The sequence below is a fragment of the Podarcis vaucheri genome (genome assembly GCF_965113315.1).
Source record: "Podarcis vaucheri genome assembly, chromosome: 1".
NCBI classification, from domain to species: Eukaryota; Metazoa; Chordata; class Lepidosauria; order Squamata; family Lacertidae; genus Podarcis; species Podarcis vaucheri.
Window position 1 is genome coordinate 24,119,917 of NC_138759.1, and position 24,156 is coordinate 24,144,072.

Here is a 24,156-nt window from a genome sequence, read left to right on the forward strand (position 1 = left end):
TTATTGGTTATTCAGACTCCCCTTGGATCTAACAACACCATATGCGATTTAAAGAACTTTTATTTATTTATTGGCATCATAACAAACATGGTATTGCAGTTTGTTTAAATAAACAATAAAACGGTGTTCTAGCTTCTGAACTTGCTGCAGCTATGAATATAGCCAGGTAATTTCTTTTACGTGATGCAGGGCTAATGAGTCTGGAATCAGGATTCTCCCTTTCTTCCCTCCTGCCATATGGACAACATTGAACTTCATGGAGCTACATCAGGGGTTGCCAACCTTTTGGAGGGGGGGGCAGGGGGCACATTTTGAATTTGAAGGAAGTGCCGTGAGTGCCAGTCACAAAATGGCTGCCATGGGGAGTGTGGCACAACACATCCTGGCTGCTATGGAGGGGCAAGGAAAAACACAAAATTAGACACAGTACCGCCATTGCTGCTGCTCCCACCCGCTTCCTGAACAGCCTCCCCATGGTTGGCAAGCAAATAGGATGGACCAACAGGCAAGAAGGGAAACCATCCCTGCCAGCTTTTGCCCTGTGCAAATCCTTCAAAACCAACCAGATTCTGAGGGGGCATTTTTTCTCTTTTGAGATAAAACTTAAAATAAAAAGCCAGGGACCACCAAGCTGGTGCCTGTAGGCACCATGGTGCTCAGACCCTTGAAAAAAGACCCCTGTAGATGCTGGGCTAGCAGTTCCTGAGGTAACTGCAAAGAAAGACACCTAGAACAGGCGCCGGCTCCGCATTTATAGATCTAGGCCTATGAAATAGACACAGTGGCCAAAACTGCCCCAGGATACTGTAATTTTCGCAGGAAGGGGCCTTGGGATGCAACAGAAGATAAGCTTAAACATTTTAGGCCTGGCCTGGTGAAGTCTCTCCTCTCACAGGTCTTCCTCCAGGCATTGCTCCCTTATGAGGAGTCCCAGGGCAGGAGGGTGGGGCAGGGCAGGTGGAAGGAGGCCTGGCCTGATGAAGAAAGCCTTGCCAACACTGCCTCAGGATATTGGAGAAAGGAAGAGGAAGGATGGCAGGAAGGGGCCTTGGGGTGCAACAGAAGGACAAACTTAAACATTTTAGGCGTTTTGGCTCATTAAACCATCTATGGCCTTTTAAATGTGTCAGGGGGGGGTCTATTGTGAGATTTTTTGCTATTATATTACGGTACATATTTTGTGCTTTTATATTGTAAACTGCCCTGTGATATTCAGGTATATTAATTTGTTAGATAATGATCATTTTCTCTACTTTAACCCTAAACTGCCTAATTCTCAGTGGCACTTGCCCATGCCAGCCAAAAGCAGGCAAAATCACCTGAGAGAGGGGGAGGGCAAGTTGTCCCTCCACAAAATGAGGATTTCTACCTTCCTTTCCTTTCTGGCTCCTTAAAGCCTTATTTATTGCAGCTTCCGCTTTTGAAATCAACAGTCCAGTTTGTTAGGTTGCCATTTAAAGTTTTAATAATTCCAGATGTTGTGGATATGTGCTTCGTATGTTAATGCTGGGTTTTTTCCCCCCTTGTTAAAGATTGTCCGCTGTCATTTGTATAATATCAATAAGCCCGACACCCTGGAGAACAGACGGAAGAATCTAGTTCTTTTTACTTCAGCTGGTCTTGCTCCCAGCATCCAGATCTTCAACAGTACCTACTCCAAAGTCTTCTACTTCAAAATGACTCTGGTAAAGCATTGCGGAAGGGCTCATAGCACATCATTTACATGCAGAAGGTCCCAGGTTCACTCCCTGGCTATTTCCAGTTAAAAGGGATCAGGTAGCAGGTGGTCACCTTGTCCTGAACTCAGGACAGCCACTGTCATCGGATACTTATTAAACAATGCCATAACATTCGGCTGGAAACTTACAGTGGTCCAATGTGTAGCCCAAGGACTGCATGCAGTCCTCAAGACCTTTTTTGTTGGCCCTCAGCAACATTTGACGCCCTCTCAGCCCTCACACTGCCTTCCCAAAGCCAGCTAAGTGAGGTGCTTGGTTTGGGAAAGGAGGCGCAAAGGCTCTGCCAAGGTCCTAGAACCCTATTACCTCCTTCCTGAAGCTAGGAAAGCGCTAACCGCATCAAGGCAGTGTGTGGCCCACAGATTACATGGTCAGAGTACTCTTGCAGCCCACTTGGTATAAAAGTTGGGCCGGCCTGAGCTAGATGGACAAGCAATCTGACTTGGTTTAAGGAAGGTTCCTGGGGTGGATCTATACTCATGGTTTTAAATGTTATTTGTAAGGGCTACCTGCAAAATTTCATGTTTGGATCTCAATGTTTTGTATATACATGTCTGCAATATTTGATTTTATTTAGGATAAATGGGTCTTTTGGGAGCAAAATGTAACGGGAACAAACAAGACTTCAAACTATAACTATAATATCAGTTAGTCCAAGCATTTCTTTAGAACATGGGTAGGCAAACTACGTTCTAAATCCGGCCCGCAGACGGTCGAGGAATCAGCATCTTTTTACATGAGTAGAATGTGCCCTTTAATTTAAAATGAATCTCTGGGTTATTTGTGGGACCTGCCTGGTGTTTTTACATGAGTAGAATGTGTGCTTTTATTTAAAATGCATCTCTGAGTTATTTGTGGGGCATAGGAATTTGTTCATTTTTTTTCTTCAAAACATACCGTGTATTCTCGAATATAAGCCAACTTTTTCAGCACATTTTTTATGCTGAAAAAGCCTCCCTTGGCTTATACTCAAGTGAGGCGGGCAGTGGCAGAGAGATGAGCCCTTTCTCGCCACTCGTCTCTCTGCCACCGCCCGTAAGCTATGAGACTATCAGCTACGAAAATTCATAATTGGAAAATCAATCCGCACTTAAATGTATGTGACTCTTCAAGCATTTAAGACTAAAAATCTTGGGTTACCATCCTTTTTTTAAACAAAAGGGAGAAGGTGTGGATTCGTGGAGTATTGAAATCAACCGAGAAGAGTTAACATATAATACAGGTGAGAGATTTATAATTTCCATTTATTTATCCTCACTGGCTATTGATGCTTCCTTGTGTTGTTGCTGCTGTTTTTCTACTCACGTAAGGTGGTGCCATGTTTTTCATTTCAAAAGAAAATTTTTGCACAAAATCCTGCTAGCAGGGGAGAAATTTGACAACTTGGTAGTGAGCATTTGGCACAATCTCAAATGGTGCATAAGTAGTATACCAACTTCAGTGGAGAGAAAGCAAGTTTTGGGATAATGTATATTTGCACTTATTTTTGTAACTCACTCTATTTGGTGAAGGGTGTGAAGGGTCTGAATAGAAAAAAAGAGAAAAATAAATTGGCCAGAAAAAATATGCAGGAATGTTCATTACTAAGAATTCAGTTGAAGAGCAGTGCACCATCGTAGGCAACATTTGAGAAGAGCATGTAGTCGTCATCAACTTTGGCAATCTCTCGTAGCCGAGTAATATTGACGTAAGCATACAGCAATATCCACTTGTGTCTATCTGCAAGTGGAATGGGTTTCCACTTGTGCAACAAGTCTTTGCCCCCTGTGGACCCCTGAAATTTGCTCCAGAGGGTTTGGTCATGGGGATTGCAAGAGGGAGGAGAAAAGGAAACCATGTTGTGTGAGCAAAGGCCTGTTTGCTTGACATTGGATATCACCCATAATACTTGCGTACTTATATGACTAATCTGTCTCTGTCTTTCTTGTACACGCTGCTGAAACAGATGTTAATCCAATTGAGGAATGGTTTGTAAAATTTAATATGCATCATGGTTTAAATATGTTCACTACTACGGGAACCTTGTTGGATATCGTACGAGGTACGTCATAGCTCATAGGGAGTGTTTGCGGTTTTGTAAGTAATTCTGGTCTATTGGAAATTGGCACGGACACTAAGTATAAAGTTTTCTGAATTTATTCATATGATATAGAAAGTTATATTTATATTCCGCTTTTTTGGCCCAAAGTCTCCAAAGCAGTAAACAACATTGAAACATATGAATACAAAAGAATTGAATGATAAAACTGCAATACATCATCATCACAATAATAATAATTTATTATTAAAACCCCACCCATCTGTCTGGATTTCCCCAGCCACTCTGGGTGGCTCCCAACAGAATATTAAAAATACAATAAAACATAATGTGTCACACATTAAAAACTTCCCTGAAACAGGGCTGCCTTCAGATGTTTTCTAAATGTCAGGTAGTTGTTTATCTCTTTGACATCTGATGGGAGGGCGTTCCACAGGGAGGGCGCCACTACTGAGAAGGCCCTCTGCCTGGTTCCATGTAACTTTGCTTCTTGCAGTGAGGGAACCACCAGAAAGCCCTCAGAGCTGGACCTTAGTGTCCGGGCTGAAAGATGGGGGTGGAGACACTACTTCAGGTATACTGGGCCGAGGCCATTTAGGGCTTTAAAGGTCAGCACCAACACTTTGAATTATGCTTGGAAACATACTGGGAGCCAATGTAGGTCTTTCAGGACCGGCGTTATATGGTCTCAGCGGCCACTCCGAGTTGCCAGTCTAGCTGCAACATTCTGGATTAGTTGTAGTTTCTGGGTCACCTTCAAAGGTAGCTCCATGTAGAGCGCATTGCAGTAGTCCAAGCGGGAGATAACCAGAGCATGCATCACTCTGGCAAATGAGTCCATGGGCAGATAGGGTCTCAGCCTAGGTACCAGATGGAGCTGGTAGAAAGCTGGCCTGGACACAGAATTGACCTGCACCTCCATGGACATCTGTGAGTCCAAAATGACTCCCAGGCTGTGCCCCTGGTCCTTCAAGGGCACAGTTACCCCATTCAAGACCAGGGAGCCCTCCACACCTGCCCGTCCCCCCGAAACAGTAATTCTGTCTTGTCAGTTGAAACAAAATATCATACTGGCAGGATTTCCAATGGCCACCTTCATGAAAAAAGAGAGTATCCCGTGTGTGTGTGTATTTTACTAAGAACAGGTCTAAGGAAGGTATTCGTTACTTGAAGTGGTCTCCTAGTACTCTTCAATTCCAGCAGACTTAGACAACCTCGTCTCTTCTGTATGCCTTCACCCACTTCTGTATTTCCCCCTACCTTCCACCACAGTGATGGCAGTCCCATTCCCACCCCCCACCCCAACCCTGGACCAGACTGATAACATCCCTTACTCACCTCCAAGGGTGTTCCCACAAATTTCAGAGATAGTCACATATTTCCTTCACTCAAGTGTATTTTCTTTTTAAGTAAAAAGCAGAAAGAATTTTTGCTTTCTTAAACATTAGTGCTCTTTTGCAGATCCTCTTCTTCAGTGGTTTTGGAGTCTTGGTGAAAACGTGGAAGTTAATGATACATTGTCTAAAGTAGCCAATATCAAAATAGCAAAAACTCCTTGTGCAAGTGATGTAGCAATAATTGGTCTGATTTATACAACAAGAAAAATAGGTAAGTGTCTTGCATTTTTACATAATTAGCTGATCCACCAGCTTCGTTTTCCTACTGGGTACAGTGGGATGTAAAAGTTTAAATAAAATAAGTGTACTTGTTTACTCAGAAGTAAGTCCCACTGTGTTGGCTAGGGCTTAATCCTATACTTGCTTGGGAGTAAGTCTCATCAAATGAAGTTGTTTTTGCTTGTGAATGCATTTGTTACACTTCTACTACACATGAGTGTTCTGCAACTAGCTGTTAACCTGTGAAATGCTGGCTCCGTGTGCATATGTGTCCCCTTGGGGAACATTGTGTGCGAATCTAGGTCTATTATTTCAGGTCAGTAGGGGTGATGGTGGAAACCCTGCTTCTAAAGAGGACTTGCCTGGTTTAATCTGAATAGATCACCACCTGGATCAAATCATGAGTCCACTTTAGAATTCACATTCCAGCAAATTCCTTTATGAGATAGTCTGAGGGTTCAGCACTGCCTCTGTTCCTATTTACTTTTTTTCCCTTCTAAAATGTTCCATTCTCTAGCAGGGTTGCCATATGTCCGTAATTTAACTGGTGAAAATAGTGTCCAGGGGGGGATTTCGGAAAATCAGCTAAATGTCCGGAATTTTGAGCTCAACAACTTTGAGTTTCATTAATTTCTAAAATAATGTCTGCTCAATAGCTTTGAGTTTTCCCCAGAAAGCTCAGCAACTTTTACTTCTAGAAATACAGCAACCCTAGGCAGCAGGGAAAGGCCTTCTTGCTGCCATGTGCTTTGAAAAGAGTAGAGGAGCAAGTTCCCCTTGAAGCAACAGGACTGAGGACATTCTGTTGTTCTCAGAGGGCCTGGTGCAGCCTTCATGGACAATTCCCTCTCACAGCAATGGAAAAGACTTTGTTGTTGTTGTTTAAAAAAAGATCATTTGCAGTTTTGCAAACCTTGTGCATCGCTGGCACTATTTTAGCTTGGCAAGCAAATGACACTTGCATATTGACCATTCAAAATAGATGGAATAAATGGTAGGTATGCATTTTTTGAAATGGTATCCCCCCCCAAAAAAAACAATTAATTTGAATTATTTGCTCACTGGCTTGTTTGTTTTTAGTCAAATATGTGTGTGATGGTGAAAAGCATGACTGCTAGAGCATTTTGCTGAGAATCTCAGTGGGAAGGAGAGGACAGGACACAACCACTACACTGCAGCATATTCTACAATAACCACAGGAATACGCCAGGGATATGTTGGCAACTGTCCCCCACCCCATACCGAACCACCTGCTTGTTCGTATTAACTTAGATATGTGGTACTAGTAAAGCAGGCAGACATGCTTTCTTTCAGTGTGTGCAAGTAGGTTTGAGCTGAGTTTTTAAGGTCTGTAATTGTATCTGTGGATACAGGGGTGCTTATTTCCTGATTTTGCTGCTGTTGGGGTGATAGGTTGTTCTTCTACCTAGACTCAACATATATTTGTAAATAAACTCAAATATCACAGAGAAACCTCCAGTCATCTCTTCATCAAAAGCAAACCAAACCAGCTACACTGCTGAAATTTCTGGGAAATATGAAGCTTTATAACAGTGTCATAAATACTGGTAGCCTGGCTTTATACTGTGATTCACTTTTCATGTAATGCATTGTTTTCTTTTGTATTTGTAGGACTAATTGTAGGATTGACTGACAGCGGATTTATGGATGGGGATACGGTATGGTTTAACTTGTCTGCTACCATTTGTGCCATCTTGGAAAACGGTAATTCTTATTTTCAGTTGTCAATTGATCCATATACACTTCCTTTTTATTTGTAGCCTGTTTTACCCCCAGGCCTTAGGACACGTTGCACTTTCATAGAATGTACGGCATTGGTCCGAATACAGACTACACCTCTAAAATGAGATCTGTCAAAACATAGCTTCTCTATTTATAAGAGTGTCACTATAGACTGCACTCAGCTTTTATGTGAGCCAGATTTTTTTGGGGGGGGGGAGTGTGGCCTATATTCATTTTTTTTTAAATGATATTTATTGAAATTTTACAGACAATAAAAAGTTACAAAATTAAAAATAGGAAATAGAAAAAGAGTAACAATAATAAAAGGGAAAAAATACAACAATACAAAGACAAAATACATAAAAAGCAAAAAAAAGTTAAAAAGAAACCAATATTTTCATGTCTTATATTTCATTTATTTGTTTCCTGACCTCCTCACACACACCCTTTTTGTATTCCAGTTCACATGGTTAATTCAGCAAATCCTTACCCTCTATCATTTATCTTTACTTAATATCTTAACCTATTATAACTATATATTTCCAACCATTGTCAATCCGTATTTACATATTCTTATTAATCTTTTTACCAAAACCGCTTATTTTCAATCCAACATCCCTTTAACATTCATTAATTTTACAGTATTTCTGCAAGTAGTCTTTAAATTTCTTCCAGTCTTCTTCCACCACCTCTTCTCCCTGATCTCGGATTCTGCCAGTCATTTCTGCCAGTTCCATGTAGTCCATCACCTTCATCTGCCATTCTTCCAGTGTGGGTAAATCTTGTGTCTTCCAATACTTTGCAATCAATATTCTTGCTGCTGTTGTTGCATACATAAAAAAAGTTCTGTCCTTCTTTGGCGCCAATTGGCCGACTATGCCCAAGAGGAAGGCCTCTGGTTTCTTCAGGAAGGTATATTTAAATACCTTTTTCATTTCATTATAAATCATCTCCCAGAAAGCCTTAATCTTTGGGCACGTCCACCAAAGGTGAAAGAATGTACCTTCAGTTTCTTTACATTTCCAACATTTATTATCGGGCAAATGATAGATTTTTGCAAGCTTGACTGGGGTCATGTACCACCTATAAATCATTTTCATAATATTCTCTCTTAGGGCATTACATGCCGTAAATTTTATACCTGTGGAAGTGTGGCCTATATTCAGACCAATACAGTAATTGTAGGTCTCAAAGTGAAGGTTGTGGTGTGATGTGGTGTGGTTCAAAACCCTAGGATCTGGAGAGCCCTCCCTCATCCCTTTTCTTTGGACAGTGATAAGAAAGAATCTCTGCCTCCTTGGGTCCCAAATTTCAGCTTCTTGGATATGGGAACCCTCATCCCTCAGCATTTAGGGTCTTCTCTCTCTTGGGTATGGGACGCGGGTGGCGCTGTGGGCTAAAGCCTCAACGCCTAGGGCTTGCCGATCGAAAGGTCGGCGGTTCGAATCCCCGCGGCGGGGTGCGCTCCCGCTGTTCGGTCCCAGCGCCTGCCCACCTAGCAGTTCGAAAGCACCTCTGGGTGCAAGTAGATAAATAGGTACCGCTTACCAGCGGGAAGGTAAACGGCGTTCCGTGTGCGGCTCTGGCTCGCCAGAGCAGCGATGTCACGCTGGCCACGTGACCCGGAAGTGTCCCCGGACAGCGCTGGCCCCCGGCCAATAAATGTGAGATGGGCGCACAAACCCCACAGTCTGTCAAGACTGGCCCGTTCGGGCAGGGGTACCTTTACCTTTACCTTTACCTCTCTTGGGTGGGATTGACAGGTCAGATTCTACAGCCTGTTTAGGGCTTTTGACTGACGCCAGCCTTGAATCTGGCATGTTGGGCTACTGAGTGCTTTCAGCTGTGGTTCCCAGGGTTGCCATTTTTTTTACTCTGGAGTGCAGACCCTCCAAGTGTCCCTATTTTCCAGAGACAGTCCCAGATTTAGAGGAGCTGTCCCGGTTTCTGATTTGATCCCAGAATGCCCCACTTTTTCTTTGGATAGCCCTATTTTCATCAGAGAAATACTGGAGGGTATGGAGTTATCTGACCCCCAAGGCATCTGAAGACAGCCCAGTATAGAGAAGGTGATTTTTTTAAATGTTTAATGTTTTATTGTTTTTTATATGTGTTGGAAGCCACCCAGAATGGCTGGGGCAACAAAGTCAGATGGGCAAGGTCAGAAGAGTCAGCCTCTGTTCTTCCTGCCCCCTGAACTTGCCTTTGCTATATCTTTTTTTTAAAAAAATGCAGCAAAGGAGCAAGGTTCGAAAGAGCAGATTTCATTACTCCACCCTCTCTAAAAACCACATAGATCTAGACCTTCTTCAGATGCATATCAGGTGCATGGATTGCCCAACAGATCTGGGTGTCTCAATCTGGGTGTAATTTGCCATGTCTATAACAAGTAATGATGGAAGTCTGAGAGATGCAACTCAGGTTACTCACAGTGCCTTTTCTCTCCTCAAGACTGTTACGGACTTGCACTTGTGGATCTCACCGTAACAAATACTCGTCTTGTACTCCTCACCTCACTAGGATTATATATCAGTGATGATCTGCGCATTAAAACTGGAAAGCTGTTGCAGGTACATATGTGCACTTCTAAATGTCCCTGTGTCCCTTCCCCCCAATCATCTAATGTTTTAAAATCCACTGGTATGCATACTGCAAAAAAACTAAGTTTGGAAGATCTCCAATGCCATACATGTCTGCTCAGAAGACAATCTCATTCAGCCTAAGACTATATTCCTACTACACTGGTACCCCGCAAGACGAATGCCTCGCAAGACGGAAAACCCGCTAGACGAAAGGGTTTTCCGTTTTGGAGGCGCTTCGCAAAACGAATTTCCCTATGGGCTTGCTTCGCAAGACGAAAGCCCATAGGGAAATCTCCGGGGACCTCTTTTAAATGCTAGCGGTGGGGAGCAAAGCCTTCCCCCCCCACGCCTTCAGAAGAGGTCCAGGAAGGCTGGCGGGGGCCGAAAGGCTTTGCTCCCCAGCGCCAGCATTTTAAAAGCAGTCCGGGATAGCAGGGAAGCGCTTCCCGCTATCCTGGACGGCTTTTGAAGGCAGGAGAGGCATGCCGGCAAGTCTCCGCCAGCAGCGGCAGCGCTGCCGCTGCTGGCGGAGCGCTCCGCGAAGCCTGGGCGTGCTAATGTGAGCGCGCGCAGGCTTCGGGATGCGGGCGAGTCTCCTCCAGCAGCGGCAACGCTGCCGCTGCTGGCGGAGCGCTCCGCGAAGCCGCTATCCTGGACGGCTTTTGAAGGCAGGAGAGGCATGCCGGCAAGTCTCCGCCAGCAGCGGCAGCGCTGCCGCTGCTGGCGGAGCGCTCCGCGAAGCCTGGGCGTGCTAATGTCAGCGCGCGCAGGCTTCGGGATGCAGGCGAGTCTCCTCCAGCAGCGGCAACGCTGCCGCTGCTGGCGGAGCGCTCCACGAAGCCTGGGCGCGCTAATGTGAGCGCGCGCAGGCTTCGGGATGCGGGCGAGTCTCCGCCAGCAGCGGCAACGCTGCCGCTGCTGGCGGAGCGCTCCGCGAAGCCTGGGCGCGCTAATGTCAGCGCGCGCAGGCTTCAGGATGCCGGCGAGTCTCCTCCAGCAGCGGCAACGCTGCCGCTGCTGGCGGAGCGCTCCGCGAAGCCTGGGCGCGCTAATGTTAGCGCGCGCAGGCTTCGGGATGCGGGCGAGTCTCTGCCAGCAGCGGCAACGCTGCCGCTGCTGGCGGAGCGCTCCGCGAAGCCTGGGCGCGCTAATGTCAGCGCGCGCAGGCTTTGGGATGCGGGCAAGCCTCCTCCAGCAGCGGCAACGCTGCCGCTGCTGGCGGAGCGCTCCGCGAAGCCTGGGCGCGCTAATGTGAGCGCGCGCAGGCTTCGGGATGCGGGCGAGTCTCCGCCAGCAGCGGCAACGCTGCCGCTGCTGGCGGAGCGCTCCGCGAAGCCTGGGCGCACTAATGTCAGCGCGCGCAGTCTTCGGGATGCCGGCGAGTCTCCTCCAGCAGTGGCAACGCTGCCGCTGCTGGCGGAGCGCTCCGCGAAGCCTGGGCGCGCTAATGTCAGCGCGCGCAGGCTTCGGCATGCCGGCAGAGGTCCGCGAAGCCTTGGCCGGACAGCTTTTGAAGGCAGGCGGGGGGAGCAAAGACTTTCGCCCCCGCCAGCCTTCAGAAGAGGTCCAGGACCTCTTCTGAAGGCTGGCGGGGGGCAAAAGTCTCTGTCCCCCCCTGCCTGCCTTCCCAGGGGCTTTTAAATCGCCCCGGACAGCGGAGAAGTCCTCCGCTGTCCCGGGGCGATTTTAAAATGCCGCCCGCCAGCATTTTAAGATCGCCCCGGACAGCGGAGAAGCCCTCCGCTGTCCCGGGGTTTTGTAAAATGCTGGGGGTCGGAAGAAAAGCCCTTGTCCCCCCCCCAGCCTTCAGAAGAGGTCGGGGGACAGACTGTCCCCGGACCTGGTCTGAAGTCGGTTTCCCTAGGAACGCATTAATTGATTTTCAATGCATTCCTATGGGAAACCGTGCATCGCAAGACGAAAAACTCGCAAGAAGAAGAAACTTGCGGAACGAATTAATTTCGTCTTGCGAGGCACCACTGTATACACATTTCCTGCAAGTAAGTCCCATTGAACATGGTGAGAACTATGTCTGGGTAGGCACATCTAGGATTGCGTTGTTAATCTGTGTACTAATTGTTCTCTCCCCAGTTCACCTGATGAACTAAGTGTATGAAGAGGCTAAGCTGGTTGCTCCAGCTTAGCTGCATGGCATTCACAAGCCATTCTTGTGTTCCTATATCAATAATTTAGAAACTTTCACCACTTTGGAACTAAACCAAATATTACTGCCTGTGCAACGTTTCTGATTGATGTGTGGAAAAGCATATGAACCAGACCTTTGAAGAGAATTTGTATGTGAACCATTTTAACCTTACCAAACATGTGGTCTTTTTCTATGCTAGGGGAAGTGGGAAACTTTGGAAGGAACTTGAAAGGGCAAATTTTAAAGGTCTTAACAGCCTGGAGCAACCTAGCCAGATAGGCGGGGTATAAATAATAAAAATTATTATCATTATTCCTATGCTTCACTTTTGCTGCATATTTTGTGATTTTAAATATCTGCTGGGGTCTCAATAAAGAGTACTTGCCCCAAACTTGGATCTTGGTATCCAGGACTTCTCCTTTCTTTTTTTTCTTTGCACCAACAGTAGCTTTGCTGCAATTAATAGATACCTCTTCTATTAAGATCAATCTCTGTGGCCCTGCTTCAGGAGTGCTACCTTTAGAAGTGAAGGGGATTGTGACAGGGCCTTTTCTGTTGTAGCCCCTTGTCTTTGGAAGCCTCTCCCCAGAGAGTTTTGCTGGCACCATTGTTGAATACTTTTTAGTGATGGATATGGTACTTGATTTCCTTAGGTGTTTTAGCTGTTGGTTTGTAGCTATTGCTTATTTCCTGTTATCTCACAGGAAAAGTACATGCCCTGGCTAGGTTGCCCCAGGCTGTTGGTGGAAGCAGGATTCTTATGTCACTCAAAACAACCAATGACCATGTTAATAATATTGAGTGTAAGTGGTAAATGAATATATAAAGTAATACACTTGTGAAATTGCTTGTGAAAAGTGTGGGAGAGAAAGTGATGATTCATACAATTTGGTCTTATTGTGTTTTATTTCAGTTCAACAAACCAACCTTATGTGGCTTTGAAATGGTGAGAAATTGCTAAATGTTGTGTTTGTTGTTCTCAGTGGTGTGTTTTTGTAACATCTCACAAATAATGTTTTCTGAAACTCTTTCTGGCATTCATTTTGTTAGCCATTTAGAAATAAGTGTCCCAAGGATCATAAATCACGTAGTATACGGATCCTAACAATGAAATCCAGAGACCCTGGTACACTGGGCAGAATGTTAACATTGGCTTAGTATTGACATCAAATGTGTTGTCAGAATCCTATGCATTTCCAGCTGCAAGTTCAAATGTAGATGGCAGCACTCTAAAGGAGAGAAAACTTAGCAATATATTGTGACACACACACACACCCCAGCATTGACACAATGCAATCTCTGTATGCTAGGCAACTGACACCTGCAAATCAGCCGTGTTGCTTCCATGCCCTCACCCACCTCGATGACACATAGAAGACAGAAGCTTGCAGGCACACACACAGAGCCCAATAAACATAGCTTTCTAGCGACAACACAATTGACAGGTGTCACGGGAATTGGGGTTGCTTGTGTGTAAACCTCTAGCGGTTCCAAACTGCTTAGGGGTGGGTTGTGTCTTTCCCTGACTGAGCAGCCTGGGTGCTGCTGCTGCTCAGTCGCTCGACGAATCCGTGAGTGGGAGTCTTCTAAATTTCCTCCAGCATAGAAGCTCCTTAACGGATAATCTCCGCCTCCCCTCTCTGCGCGAAACCCTTCTGCGCAGAGTGGGCATCCCTAGGGGTGGCCCTCCACTCTCTTCACTGCCTTCAGTGCCAGAGTCTCGGAGCCTCTCCTCCAAGATGCTTTCCCCCTCTTCCTTCTTCCTGGTGTCACCTGGACATTCTTCCCCAGATGACGTTCTCTCTCTACCCTTACTCGTTCCTTCTTCTGCAGAATCGGGAAGTACCACCTCTCCCCTCTGCTCCGATGTCAGTTCCCTGACATCCACCTCCCTCCCAGGGCCCTCCCCTCCCCCCGTCCTTCCCTCTGACGGTGACGCAGGGAACCCTCGGAAAGAACTCTCCTCTCCATCTGACGATTCAAACACCCCTCTCCATTTGCTGCTGTCTCTCCCCTCTTCCCAATCTTCCCACTCGGATTCTTCTTCGGGCCAACCCCCTCCCTCCTTGTCGGAGGCGGGAAAACCCGCAAACTCTTCCTCCTCATCGGTGGTGCCAAATTGCTCCCTCCAGAATCTCTCTGGTGGTTTTGGCTTTCTCGGGTACCTGCTATGAAACTCCTCCTGCAGGTACTCATCCCTCATTTCTTCTGCTGGGACCCATGCGTTTTCCTCAGCTGGCTCCCCCTCCCATGCCACCAAATACTCCCCCCTCCCCCCTTTCCACCTGGAATCGAGAATCTCAGCTGCATGTCCACTGAGTTCCCTTTCCTCCATCTGTGGATGCAAGGGTGTTACATTTTGCTGACCCAGACACTCCCTCCCTTCCCTGAACGGTGAAAGTAAGGACCTGTGAAACACGGGGTGCAGTTTCATGTGAGATGGCAATTTGAGCCTAAAGGTCACCGGATTAACTTGCTGAGCTACTTCGAACGGTCCCAGCCTCTTTGGCCGTAGCTTTTTCCACCCTCCTTTGAATGGTAACCCTTTGGTGGACAACCACACCTGGTCCCCCACTCTTATGCTTTCTCCCTCCCTGCGGTGCCGGTCTGCCTGCCTCTTATACACTTCTTTGGCTCTCTCCAGGTTTAACTTAAGCTGTTGGTGTAAAGCCTGCATTTCTTCCACAAACTTCTTTGCTGCGGGAACACTCCAACTTCCCTCCCCTTCCCCTGGAAAAGCCCTGGGGTGACACCCGTAATTTGCCATAAACGGGCTCATCCCTGTGGACACATGTTCTGCGTTATTGTATGCAAACTCAGCCAACGCTAATTTGTCCACCCAATCCTTCTCCCTCTCGTTGATGTAGCAGCGTAGATATTGTTGCAGCACGCTGTTCGCTCTCACTGCCTGTCCATTAGTCTCCGGATGCCTGGCCGTTGAGAACGCCACCTCCACGTCCAGCAGACTCATCAGCTTTATCCAGAAACGTGACGTGAATTGCCGGCCTCTGTCGGATAAAATCCTCAAGGGTGCGCCATGCAACCTGAAAACATGCTCTACAAACAACTTGGCCGTTTCTTCTGCAGTCACCGCATGCGAACACGCAATAAAATGGCACATTTTTGTCATCAAATCAACTACCACTATTACTGCCGTTTTCCCCCTGGCCTTGGGTAAATCAGTCATAAAGTCAATTGATACCACCTCCCATGGTCTCTCTGGTGTGGGTAATGGTTCCAGTAACCCCGCAGGTGCCGACCTCTCCCCTTCGCTCTCTGGCAAACCTGGCACCCTCGTACATACTGCTTCACATCCTCTCTCACCCGTGGCCACCAAAACTGCCTGGTGACCCGTAACATAGTTTTATGTTGTCCAAAATGTCCCGCCGTGGGATTGTCATGCATCTGTTTGAGTATTCTGCTTCTCAATTCCCCCTCAGGTATGTACAAGCCCCCCCGAAGGTCCAGCTTAGTAAAAATCTTCCCCTTCCTCACCCTGGCCAAAATGTCATCAATCCTGGGCATAGGGAAGGTCACAGGTTCCGACACCCTGTTGACGGACCTGAAATCTACGACCAATCGTAGTTCTTTGGAGTCTCTTTTGTCCACAAAGAACACTGGACTGCCCCCCACCGCCCTTGATACACGTATAAAGCCCCTCTTCATATTCTTGTCAATGAACTTTCGCAACTCTTGCATCTCCCTGTCTGACATGGCATACAGCTTACCCACTGGTAACTGAGCCCCTGGGAGTAGGTTGATCTGACAGTCAAAGGGCCGGTGAGGGGGTAGTCTATCCGCCTCTCTCTCGCTGAAGACTTCTTCCAGGTCTGCATACTGAGGTGGTACCCTCCCTTTTTCTCCCACCACCATCCCTGCCACCCTGGCTACTGCCATCCTTGAGGTTTCTCCTCCGTGGCAATGCTCTACGCAGTGAGCTGACCCAAAAGTGACTGTCCTCTGGTGCCACCCTACTACTGGGTCGTGTAGTGCCAGCCAACTCATTCCCAGTATGATGGGTGGTCCTGCTAGGGTGGCTACATGGAAGGCAATGGTTTCAGTATGTCTGGAAACTGTCATTTTCATGGGAGGGGTCTGGTGGGTTACCTCCCCTCCCAAAAGTTCTCTCCCATCTATCGTGGTCACTTGCAGGGGATGTACCAAAGGCACCACCTGGAGCTGGTGTTCTAGCGCAAAATCCTTGCTAAAGAAGTTGCAAGAGCTGCCTGAATCCAGCAGCGCCTTCACTTTGATGGGGTGTCCGTTTGGGAGTTCTAGCACCACCTCTATTGCAATGGCTGCTCGGGGGGGTCTGGTTTGGGCACTTCTACTGGTTGCTCGCCTGGCTGCTGTGCCCTCCTTCCTGCAGCCAAGCCTTGCCGTTTCCCGGTTCCTCCTTCTCCTCCTCCTCACTCCCCACTGCCCCCACCATTCCTTGCCACGCCTTCTTCTGAGGGCATGCTCTGGCAAAATGTCCCGGCTGCTGGCATAGGAAACACCTCTTACTGTTTTTCCCCTCCTTCTTACGCCCCTCGCTGGAGTTTGAAAACCCCCGCGCACTCACTCCTCCGATCTCCATTGGCTCCTCGGGCGGCACTGCCGACGCTGGCATGTCTGGAATCCGGTTGTCATGCCAACGCTCTGCTCTCCCTTCCCGCCTTTCCAAAGCGCGCATCTCTTGTCGAACTCCCACAGCGAGCGCCAACTTGGTCAGCTGGTCCATCGATTGCGGGCGGGGTGAGCGGGAAAGTTCGTCTCTCACCCAAGGAGATAACCCCTCCTCAAACAACATTTGAACAGGTTCTGAACTCAGATCCCACCCAAGTTTATGGATCAACATAGCAAATCTCGACCAGTACTCTCTCACTGACTAGTTTCCTTGTTTGCACCCCATCAGTTCTTTGCGCGTCACACTCAGTTCCACATCGCTCGAGAACATGTGGTCCATCGTGGAAAAGAACTTTCTCAGGTCCTTCAAGGCAGCGTTCTCCGCTGCCATTAAGGGTCGAACCCAATCTCTGGCTCGCCCCTCCAGGTGCCCCACCACGAAAGCAACTCTCCCCCCATCGTCGGTAAAGTCATCGTACTGCAGGTCCAACGCATACTGCACTTAAAAGCGTTGTAATCTCTGGGGTTGCCCCCAAACTTCTGCACAAGTCCCGGTACCTTTCTTGCGATGGGGGTAATCTTCCCCTGGGCGTCATGTGTCCTCCTTTCATCCAGCCGCGCCGCTAGCAGAGCCAGTTGCTGCTCCAAGTCTCGGTTTCTCTCCTCAAGACTCTGCCCGCCTCTGGCTCCCTCTCCTGCGCCTGCTCCTTCTGTTTGACTCATGACTGTTCCCCAGTGCTCTTGTACACAAGCAACGTAAGGGACTCATAGATTGCTGTCACGGGAATTGGGGTTGCTTGTGTGTAAACCTCTAGCGGTTCCAAACTGCTTAGGGGTGGGTTGTGTCTTTCCCTGACTGAACAGCCTGGGTGCTGCTGCTGCTCAGTTGCTCGACGAATCCATGAGTGGGCATCTTCTAAATTTCCTCCAGCATAGAAGCTCCTTAACGGATAATCTCCGCCTCCCCTCTCTGCGCGAAACCCTTCTGCGCAGAATGGGCGTGCCCAGGGGTGGCCCTCCACTCTCTTCACTGCCTTCAGTGCCAGAGTCTCGGAGCCTCTTCTCCAAGATGCTTTCCCCCTCTTCCTTCTTCCTGGTGTCACCTGGACATTCTTCCCCAGATGACGTTCTCTCTCTACCCTTACTCGTTCCTTCTTCTGCAGAATCGGGAAGTACCACCTCTCCCCTCTGCTCCGTTGTCAGTTCCCTGACAACAGGAAAACTCACAGGGAAGAAAGGTTGGCTAGCTCACCAGAACCCTTGGGTGGCTTTATGGCTCCCCTTGGGAGATGACGTTAGACAGAGGATCCACAAATGTCGGGGTCTGAGCAAACAGCGCCTCAGGAAGGAACTTTTTGACAACGTGAGGGAAGGACCACAATGGGACAAGTTATTCCTTCACCGGGAACCAGGCTGAGGTAGCAAACAGAAGGAGGACTTAAGGCCTGCCAGGCAGAAATATGGAATTAAGGCAGCTCTCACAACTGTCATGCCAAAGGCACAAAATCGGAGGTTGCACCTTACACTCCAGCTCTCTTAGCCACACAGCTATACAAGCATCAGAATGTTATTTTTCATTCCGTAGCTTCCCACAGCATCAGGAATCAGTTGCTTGATAACCAACGCCTTGCTTTTTATTTTCTCATAAGACACTGAACTTCATTTCTCCACCCCCACCCCCCATGCTGACCAACTGTGTGGTTTGTAGACAGGAGAATTATTGGGCCGTCTTTGTTTTCATTTTTATTATGTACTCTGTGTTATTTTATCGAAACTTTATAATGTGAACTGCTCTGAGTTATAGGTTATAGGGTGGTATACTACTACTACTACTACTACTACTACTACTACTACTAATGGTTTATCACAGTCGCAGTTCACAGAGGAACTGTGAACTTTGAAGTGCTGAGGGGTGTGTGTAGATGAACTCCTTTTACTCTTGTCCCAGTCACAGACTCATCCTGGAGATTGCTGGAGTAACAAGCTGAATGAGGGTTGGGGGAAGGGATCCCTCTTGGCCCATTCCCATTAATACAGAGAATAGAGCTATAACTCACAAAAACTTTTATAAATTGCTTAGAGGCTATTGCAATTAAGCAGTATATAAATAACTGTGATAAAGCAGTGAGTTTTGAAAGCAAGACATAGAATAGTGCATTGTATAGTTCCAGTTGCTAGTTTCCACTTGTGTGCTATAATTTCAGAGGACAAGAGGAATTGGGTCCCATTGAGGCCATATAGCTATCCTTTGATCTGTGAATTCCCTGACAAGGTTATATAAACAACTGTCAATGTGTTAAATCAGAATTCTGTGCTGCATGAGAAGAACAGAAAGAGGCAGTGGGGTAGTAGTTTTGGGGAGGCATTTTGTTTCATTTGGCAGGAGCATTTTCACTTAAACCCTTTCTTTTCTCCTGACTATCATTGGGAGCTGGAATGAGATCTTGGGGAAGTTGGTATCTCAACTACATCTTGCTCTGCTTCTGACATCTCTGTAATTCTGTCTACTTTTGGCCATCAATTCTCTTGAGTTGTTCCACCACCAGCACCACTACTAATATCACTGGCATTGCCACTAGAAACTAGAAAGCTAGTGCTGTTTTCTGACATTTGACAGTATTGTCCACTGTCTTCCTTGGTTCCACAGAGGTTTTTAGGCAATGTGTGATAGTTAGAAAGGACGACTTGTGCCTCAGCAGACCCTTTCAGAATCTTAACAGCTATACTATGCAAATTCACTTGGCATGCTAAGTATTTCCTTGTCTTTTTCCGCCCACAGGATGATTATCTTAAAGCTGAAATATGGTACAGCCTCCAGTGTCTAGCTAACAAGGAATTATACGAAAGTAAGAAAACCAGGGACTCAGCTAGATTTGTAAAGAAAAAGTGATTTATATGTGTTGAATGTGTAACTTGAATCCATGGGTTCTCCAACGTTATGGAGAAATATAGCTGTGTCATCTAATGTCCTAATGTCTGCTTCCAATGTCTTCATGTAGCTGTTGAATAGCATGGGGGACAAAATAGCACACTGCAAAACTCCTTAGTGTAAGTGGAGGCAAAGAGCGCTCCCGCAATGCTTTCCTGCAATAAACCAGCTCAAGGCAGAGAACATGGCTCTCCACTCATATACACTTATATGTTTTAAGGCATGTAACAAAAATAATTTCAAAATTTCACCCTGAGTTCTTTTTAACTGTTCACATGAAACTGGGTTGATGCCTTTTGTAAACTATATTTTAGAAGTGCAAGCACTGAGTTGTAGCTAATATATTTCTGCTTTTCTTGCAGCGGACTATGTTAGTCTGTCATTCAACAAAGATAAGTCATTGAGCCAGGTAAGGCAAATGGCGATAAAACCTTATGAAAGTTTGCCGACGTATAGTTGAGGTTTGGTGCATTCTGTTCAGTACATAATTTGACTTCCTGGCCACCTTGGCAAATCAATGTTCAGAAATCAAAAGGACAGTTGAGCCAATTTATTACTGGAAGCTTTTGTGGTCACTATCAGAGCTTTTAGGGAACTGGCTGCCATATGCTATTAGGATAAGTTCAAAGTTCTTGTATTTATTTACAAAGCCCTAACTTGTAGCATAAGGAGCTTATGATAGCATAAGGAGCATCTCAACCTTTAGATCACTACCTGATCACTGAGGTCTTTGGAGGAGTCACTGTTTGGGGTCCCCACATGTCCTTGTATTCACCAAGAGCCATTGGTTCAGTACTGTGGGTCCAAAAAAGCAGGTTCAGAGCCCCAATCCAGAACAGGCTTCTGATCTAGGCTTCTGAGTCCCACAACAGTTTCTGGCAGAAAAGTCTATCAACCTCACTTCAGTTTGCCTCTGCGGATGCTGTGCAGGAAAACTGAAGTCACAGGTGAGTGATTTTCAGCAAAAGAAAACTGGTGCCAGGCAAGATGAAGATGAAGGCATTTTGCAACAGTTTTTTCTTCAAAATAAAAGTGGCCAGTTTAAACACATACACAGGCCCTGCTTTCTGCCTGCTAGCCATGCAAAAATTCACAAAATGTCCAAATTAAAGAATTATTCTATGCCTCGCTATACACTCCACAGATTCAGATATCTGAACATCCGGAGTTTACCCACTTTCTTACTCCTTGCATGTTTTTGCTTTGCTAGTCAGTGGCAGCTATTTGGGGGAAGAAACCATGCAGGGAGGGAGGGAGCGAGAGAGATTGGAGAAATCAGAGCAGGAGACATTTGAAAATTTATTTCCCACCTTTGTCTTTCTTTTGCTGTTAAGCTGAAGCCATCTCAGGAAGAAACCATGGAGAGATGGGACTGGGGTGGGGAAAGATCGTACAAAAACCACGGTTAGAAACGTTTGCACAGGAATTGATGGAAATGATGTGAATGCTTGCCCATAGAATGATTTCCAAGGAATTCATAGTGTTTGGTTAGCAGGACCTGTGTGTACTTTTTAAAAAGCATCAATAATGAGCAATTTGGCCCTTGCTCTTGTAAAATCTTCTTGCTTTGCTTCTTGTTTGCATTTATACAGGAGAGGCCTGCTGAGTGGAGCACTGACACGGCGAGTTGCTGCCACTTACCAGGAAGGAGGACAGGAGGGGCAAGGTAATGGGGAAACCACTGCTGCATGGGTGCATCATCATCACCAACATCATCATCATGTTGGTGCACCGTACAGCTCTGACCTTGGCCCTCCACTTCTCCCTCCTGGTCAGTGGCAGTGGCTGTCCTGCTAGGAGGCCAGGTACACACCATTGCCCCTCCCCACTAGCCACTCCTGTATATTCAGAGCTCAGTGGATTCTTTAGCAAAGCTTTTAAGTTGAAACAACGATGTATTTCTAAATTGATTACTTTGCATCCTTTTGTTGTTGTTTTTTTTAAAAAAACAGGAATCCACTTGTTTCTATAGCAATGATACATTTCAAAAATGGCACAGCTGCTTGCCTCACAAAATGAAAGGTGAAGGGCACTTTTCTAGACGGGTGGTTTCTTTTCTCGTTGATTATGAACAGAACACTGGCATCGCTTTGTTATCTCAACAGGTACAATGCATCAAAGGACTCCTTTTTAATAGATAATTCTGAACAGATGGCAGTTTGCTGCTCTTGTTTAGAATGGATTCTCATTTTTGTGATGTGAATTATGGTTTGGTGAAAGCATTTTAATTGAATTAGAAAGGGGGCAATTCGCAATGGATGGGACAACTGATTGAAAGCCCCCTCTCCCCATTTTCCCTGGCTGACCCTCCAATATCAAACCTGTGTCCTGCAATAGCCTCAACTCCCTCCCCACCCCACTGCCAAGCTGAGTTCCTTCAGGAGGAGTGGTGGGATATTAATTAACTAATTAACACATAAACTTCCACAATTCACCTAAGTTTACAGGGAGTATATGAATGCCTTTCTGAAGAATATAGATCCTTCTGTTCCCTTTCAGTTCCATGATTCCAATATATATGTTGGATATTTTCTTCAAAACAATGGCTATGGTGATGTTTTAAAAAGGAAACATTTTAAAATGAGGCATTGTATCTTCTGGTGCTCTGATCCCTGCAACTGTTGTCTTTTCTAAAACATCTCTTCTTCTTTGTCAGTTACAAATGCCACAGGTGCCTTCTCCCTCCCTTAGAACAATAATTAGGCAATATATTTTTGATTGCCCCTTAGAAGGCAGAGGAAGTGCCCAGATAGATTGCATCTGGGCACCTCTTCTACTGCATTCTTAAGGTCAGTAAAAGTGTGTTGTTGTTGTTTAATTGCTCTTGGCCAGTCTTGCCTTCCCTCTGAGGCACGAGGGCATTCAGCTAACTAAACGTCCCGAATCTGGGACTCATAGGTGCCAATTCCCTGGGGCCCTGGGTGCCCAAACACCCACAAAATTCCCCATGAAGGGGCCAGGCACCCACAAATTTTGGTGTCAGAGCCAAGCATGCCGCATGGCACCCACGACCCTGGGCAACCACGACCACGACCGCGGGGCTAAGCTTTCACTCCTGCTGGGACTTTGAGGCCTGTCTAACAAGCACTTCCTGAAGAGGCAGAAGCAGCAGTGTGGCAGAGAAGAAAATGAAATCCGTACTTGGATTACTTGATCTTCTTGCAGCAGAAGGGCATTCTGCCCATTTCAGTGCAGTTCTGGCTCCATATGACAGTTCTTTGAGCCAGCACTTCGTGTATGTTCCCTTTTCTCAGCTTCTTTTCTGAACTTAGAGGTCCCAGCCTCTCAGAAAGTGCTTATTAGCTATGCCTAAGGGATGAACCAGGGCCTTCCCTTCAATGAACGCCTTCCTGGCAATGAGAAGCTCTAAATTGGCTCTTGTTAGGGCAACTATACCTGCCAAGTTCTAACACTCTGCTTGGACACTGTGTTTCTGCTGTATCATTTCTTTCTTTGATAATGCATATGTTTAACTGTGTTTCTTTCTTTTTCTTCCTAGAATCGGGTATTGGTATCAGTGCATAAGTTAACAGACGGCAGCATGAATAAAAAAAGAAAATTCCCAGCCTTCTGGTTTCCAGATCCGCGATTTATACCAAAAGGATTGTATTTTCACACAAACAGCCATTTTCTGTATGCATATGGCAATCAGGTGTGTAAGAAGGAAGGTGCATTAACAACTGGCACATAGTGTTGCAAAGGTGGCATGCCAACCCTCAACCTCTGTCAAGCGGTAACAGGATTCTGGGGGTTCCAGACCCTCACCCTGCGGTTTCCCTTGAGAATCAAGACACAGACACTTCCGGGTTAGCGCCATCGGCTAATGGCAGATTCCCTTCGAGTTCCGGAGGGAATCGGCTCTGCACGAGTTGGGTCTAGCCGCTGCGGCGACGCGGGGACCCTTAAAAATCACAGGCGGTGAAGCCTGTGAGCCTGGTGACTCAGCGGGCACCATTTGCACCCCCCCCGACCCACGAAGGAGCCTTTTTAAAGGCTTCGGAACGGGGGACGGGGTGAGTGGCGCGGTGCTGAGAGTCGACTGCTTCTCCTGCAGAGTGAAGCCGCATGCCATGGTCGGAGAGCGCTGACTTCTTCTTATGAACAATTGGATTCTAAAGCAGCAACCCGTGAGTAGTACGGAAATTGGACTTGTAAAGAAATTTTTTATTTTTTTTTAATTAGGCACGATCGGGGAAGGCGCAAATAGGAAGTCCGTCTCCCCGTCTTATACATAATCTAAAGCAAGGACCAGCTATCTAAGGTCGAGAGGATTTTATCTTTTTTATTGGCTAAAGATATTAATTTCACTATTTGGCAGTTTAAGTAATTTTACTGGAGGTTAAGAGCTAATTTTGGGAGCTGAAGTGCCACCCCCCCCCGGACCCGGGAGTGATCCGCGAGAGAGCCTGCTGAAGAGATATTGAAGAGCTTGACAGCTGTCAAATTAGCTGTCAATACGGGAAAAGAGAACTTTGTTTTATACTGTCTCTGCTGGTTATATTCGTTACAATTTGGCTATATTTTGTTGAAAATAAGGAAAAACTGATACAAACTAACTTGATTTTTGGATTTGAACTGGAAGGAATACTAAGTAACCAAAATCCCTCTAGAGGGGGTTTTGGGACATTACAAGAATGGCTGAAGGAGGGAAAATTCAAGCTAAATTGGACAGAGTGTTCTTTCTCTTGGGAAAGTTACAAGGCCAAATTGATGTTTTGGCTACCAACGTTGCAACTCTGGACTTAACAGTAAACA

At 46.4% G+C, this 24,156-nt stretch overlaps 1 protein-coding gene across 10 annotated transcripts in view; it reads left to right on the top strand.

Annotated features, from left to right (window-relative positions):
- Positions 1-24,156, top strand: part of LOC309537540 (cation channel sperm-associated auxiliary subunit beta-like) — an 80,606-nt gene that overhangs the window by 21,490 nt on the left and 34,960 nt on the right. For 5 of the 10 annotated variants that reach the window (XM_082232422.1, XM_082232419.1, XM_082232421.1 and 2 more), the window contains 11 exons: positions 1,533-1,685; positions 2,901-2,961; positions 3,685-3,780; positions 5,239-5,385; positions 7,026-7,118; positions 9,588-9,706; positions 12,778-12,810; positions 19,252-19,318; positions 19,764-19,810; positions 21,354-21,506; positions 22,901-23,053. In XM_082232422.1, the coding sequence (XP_082088548.1) occupies positions 1,533-1,685; positions 2,901-2,961; positions 3,685-3,780; positions 5,239-5,385; positions 7,026-7,118; positions 9,588-9,706; positions 12,778-12,810; positions 19,252-19,318; positions 19,764-19,810; positions 21,354-21,506; positions 22,901-23,053 (1,122 nt within the window). The other 5 variants (XM_082232423.1, XM_082232426.1, XM_082232420.1 and 2 more) reach the window with 5 other exon arrangements.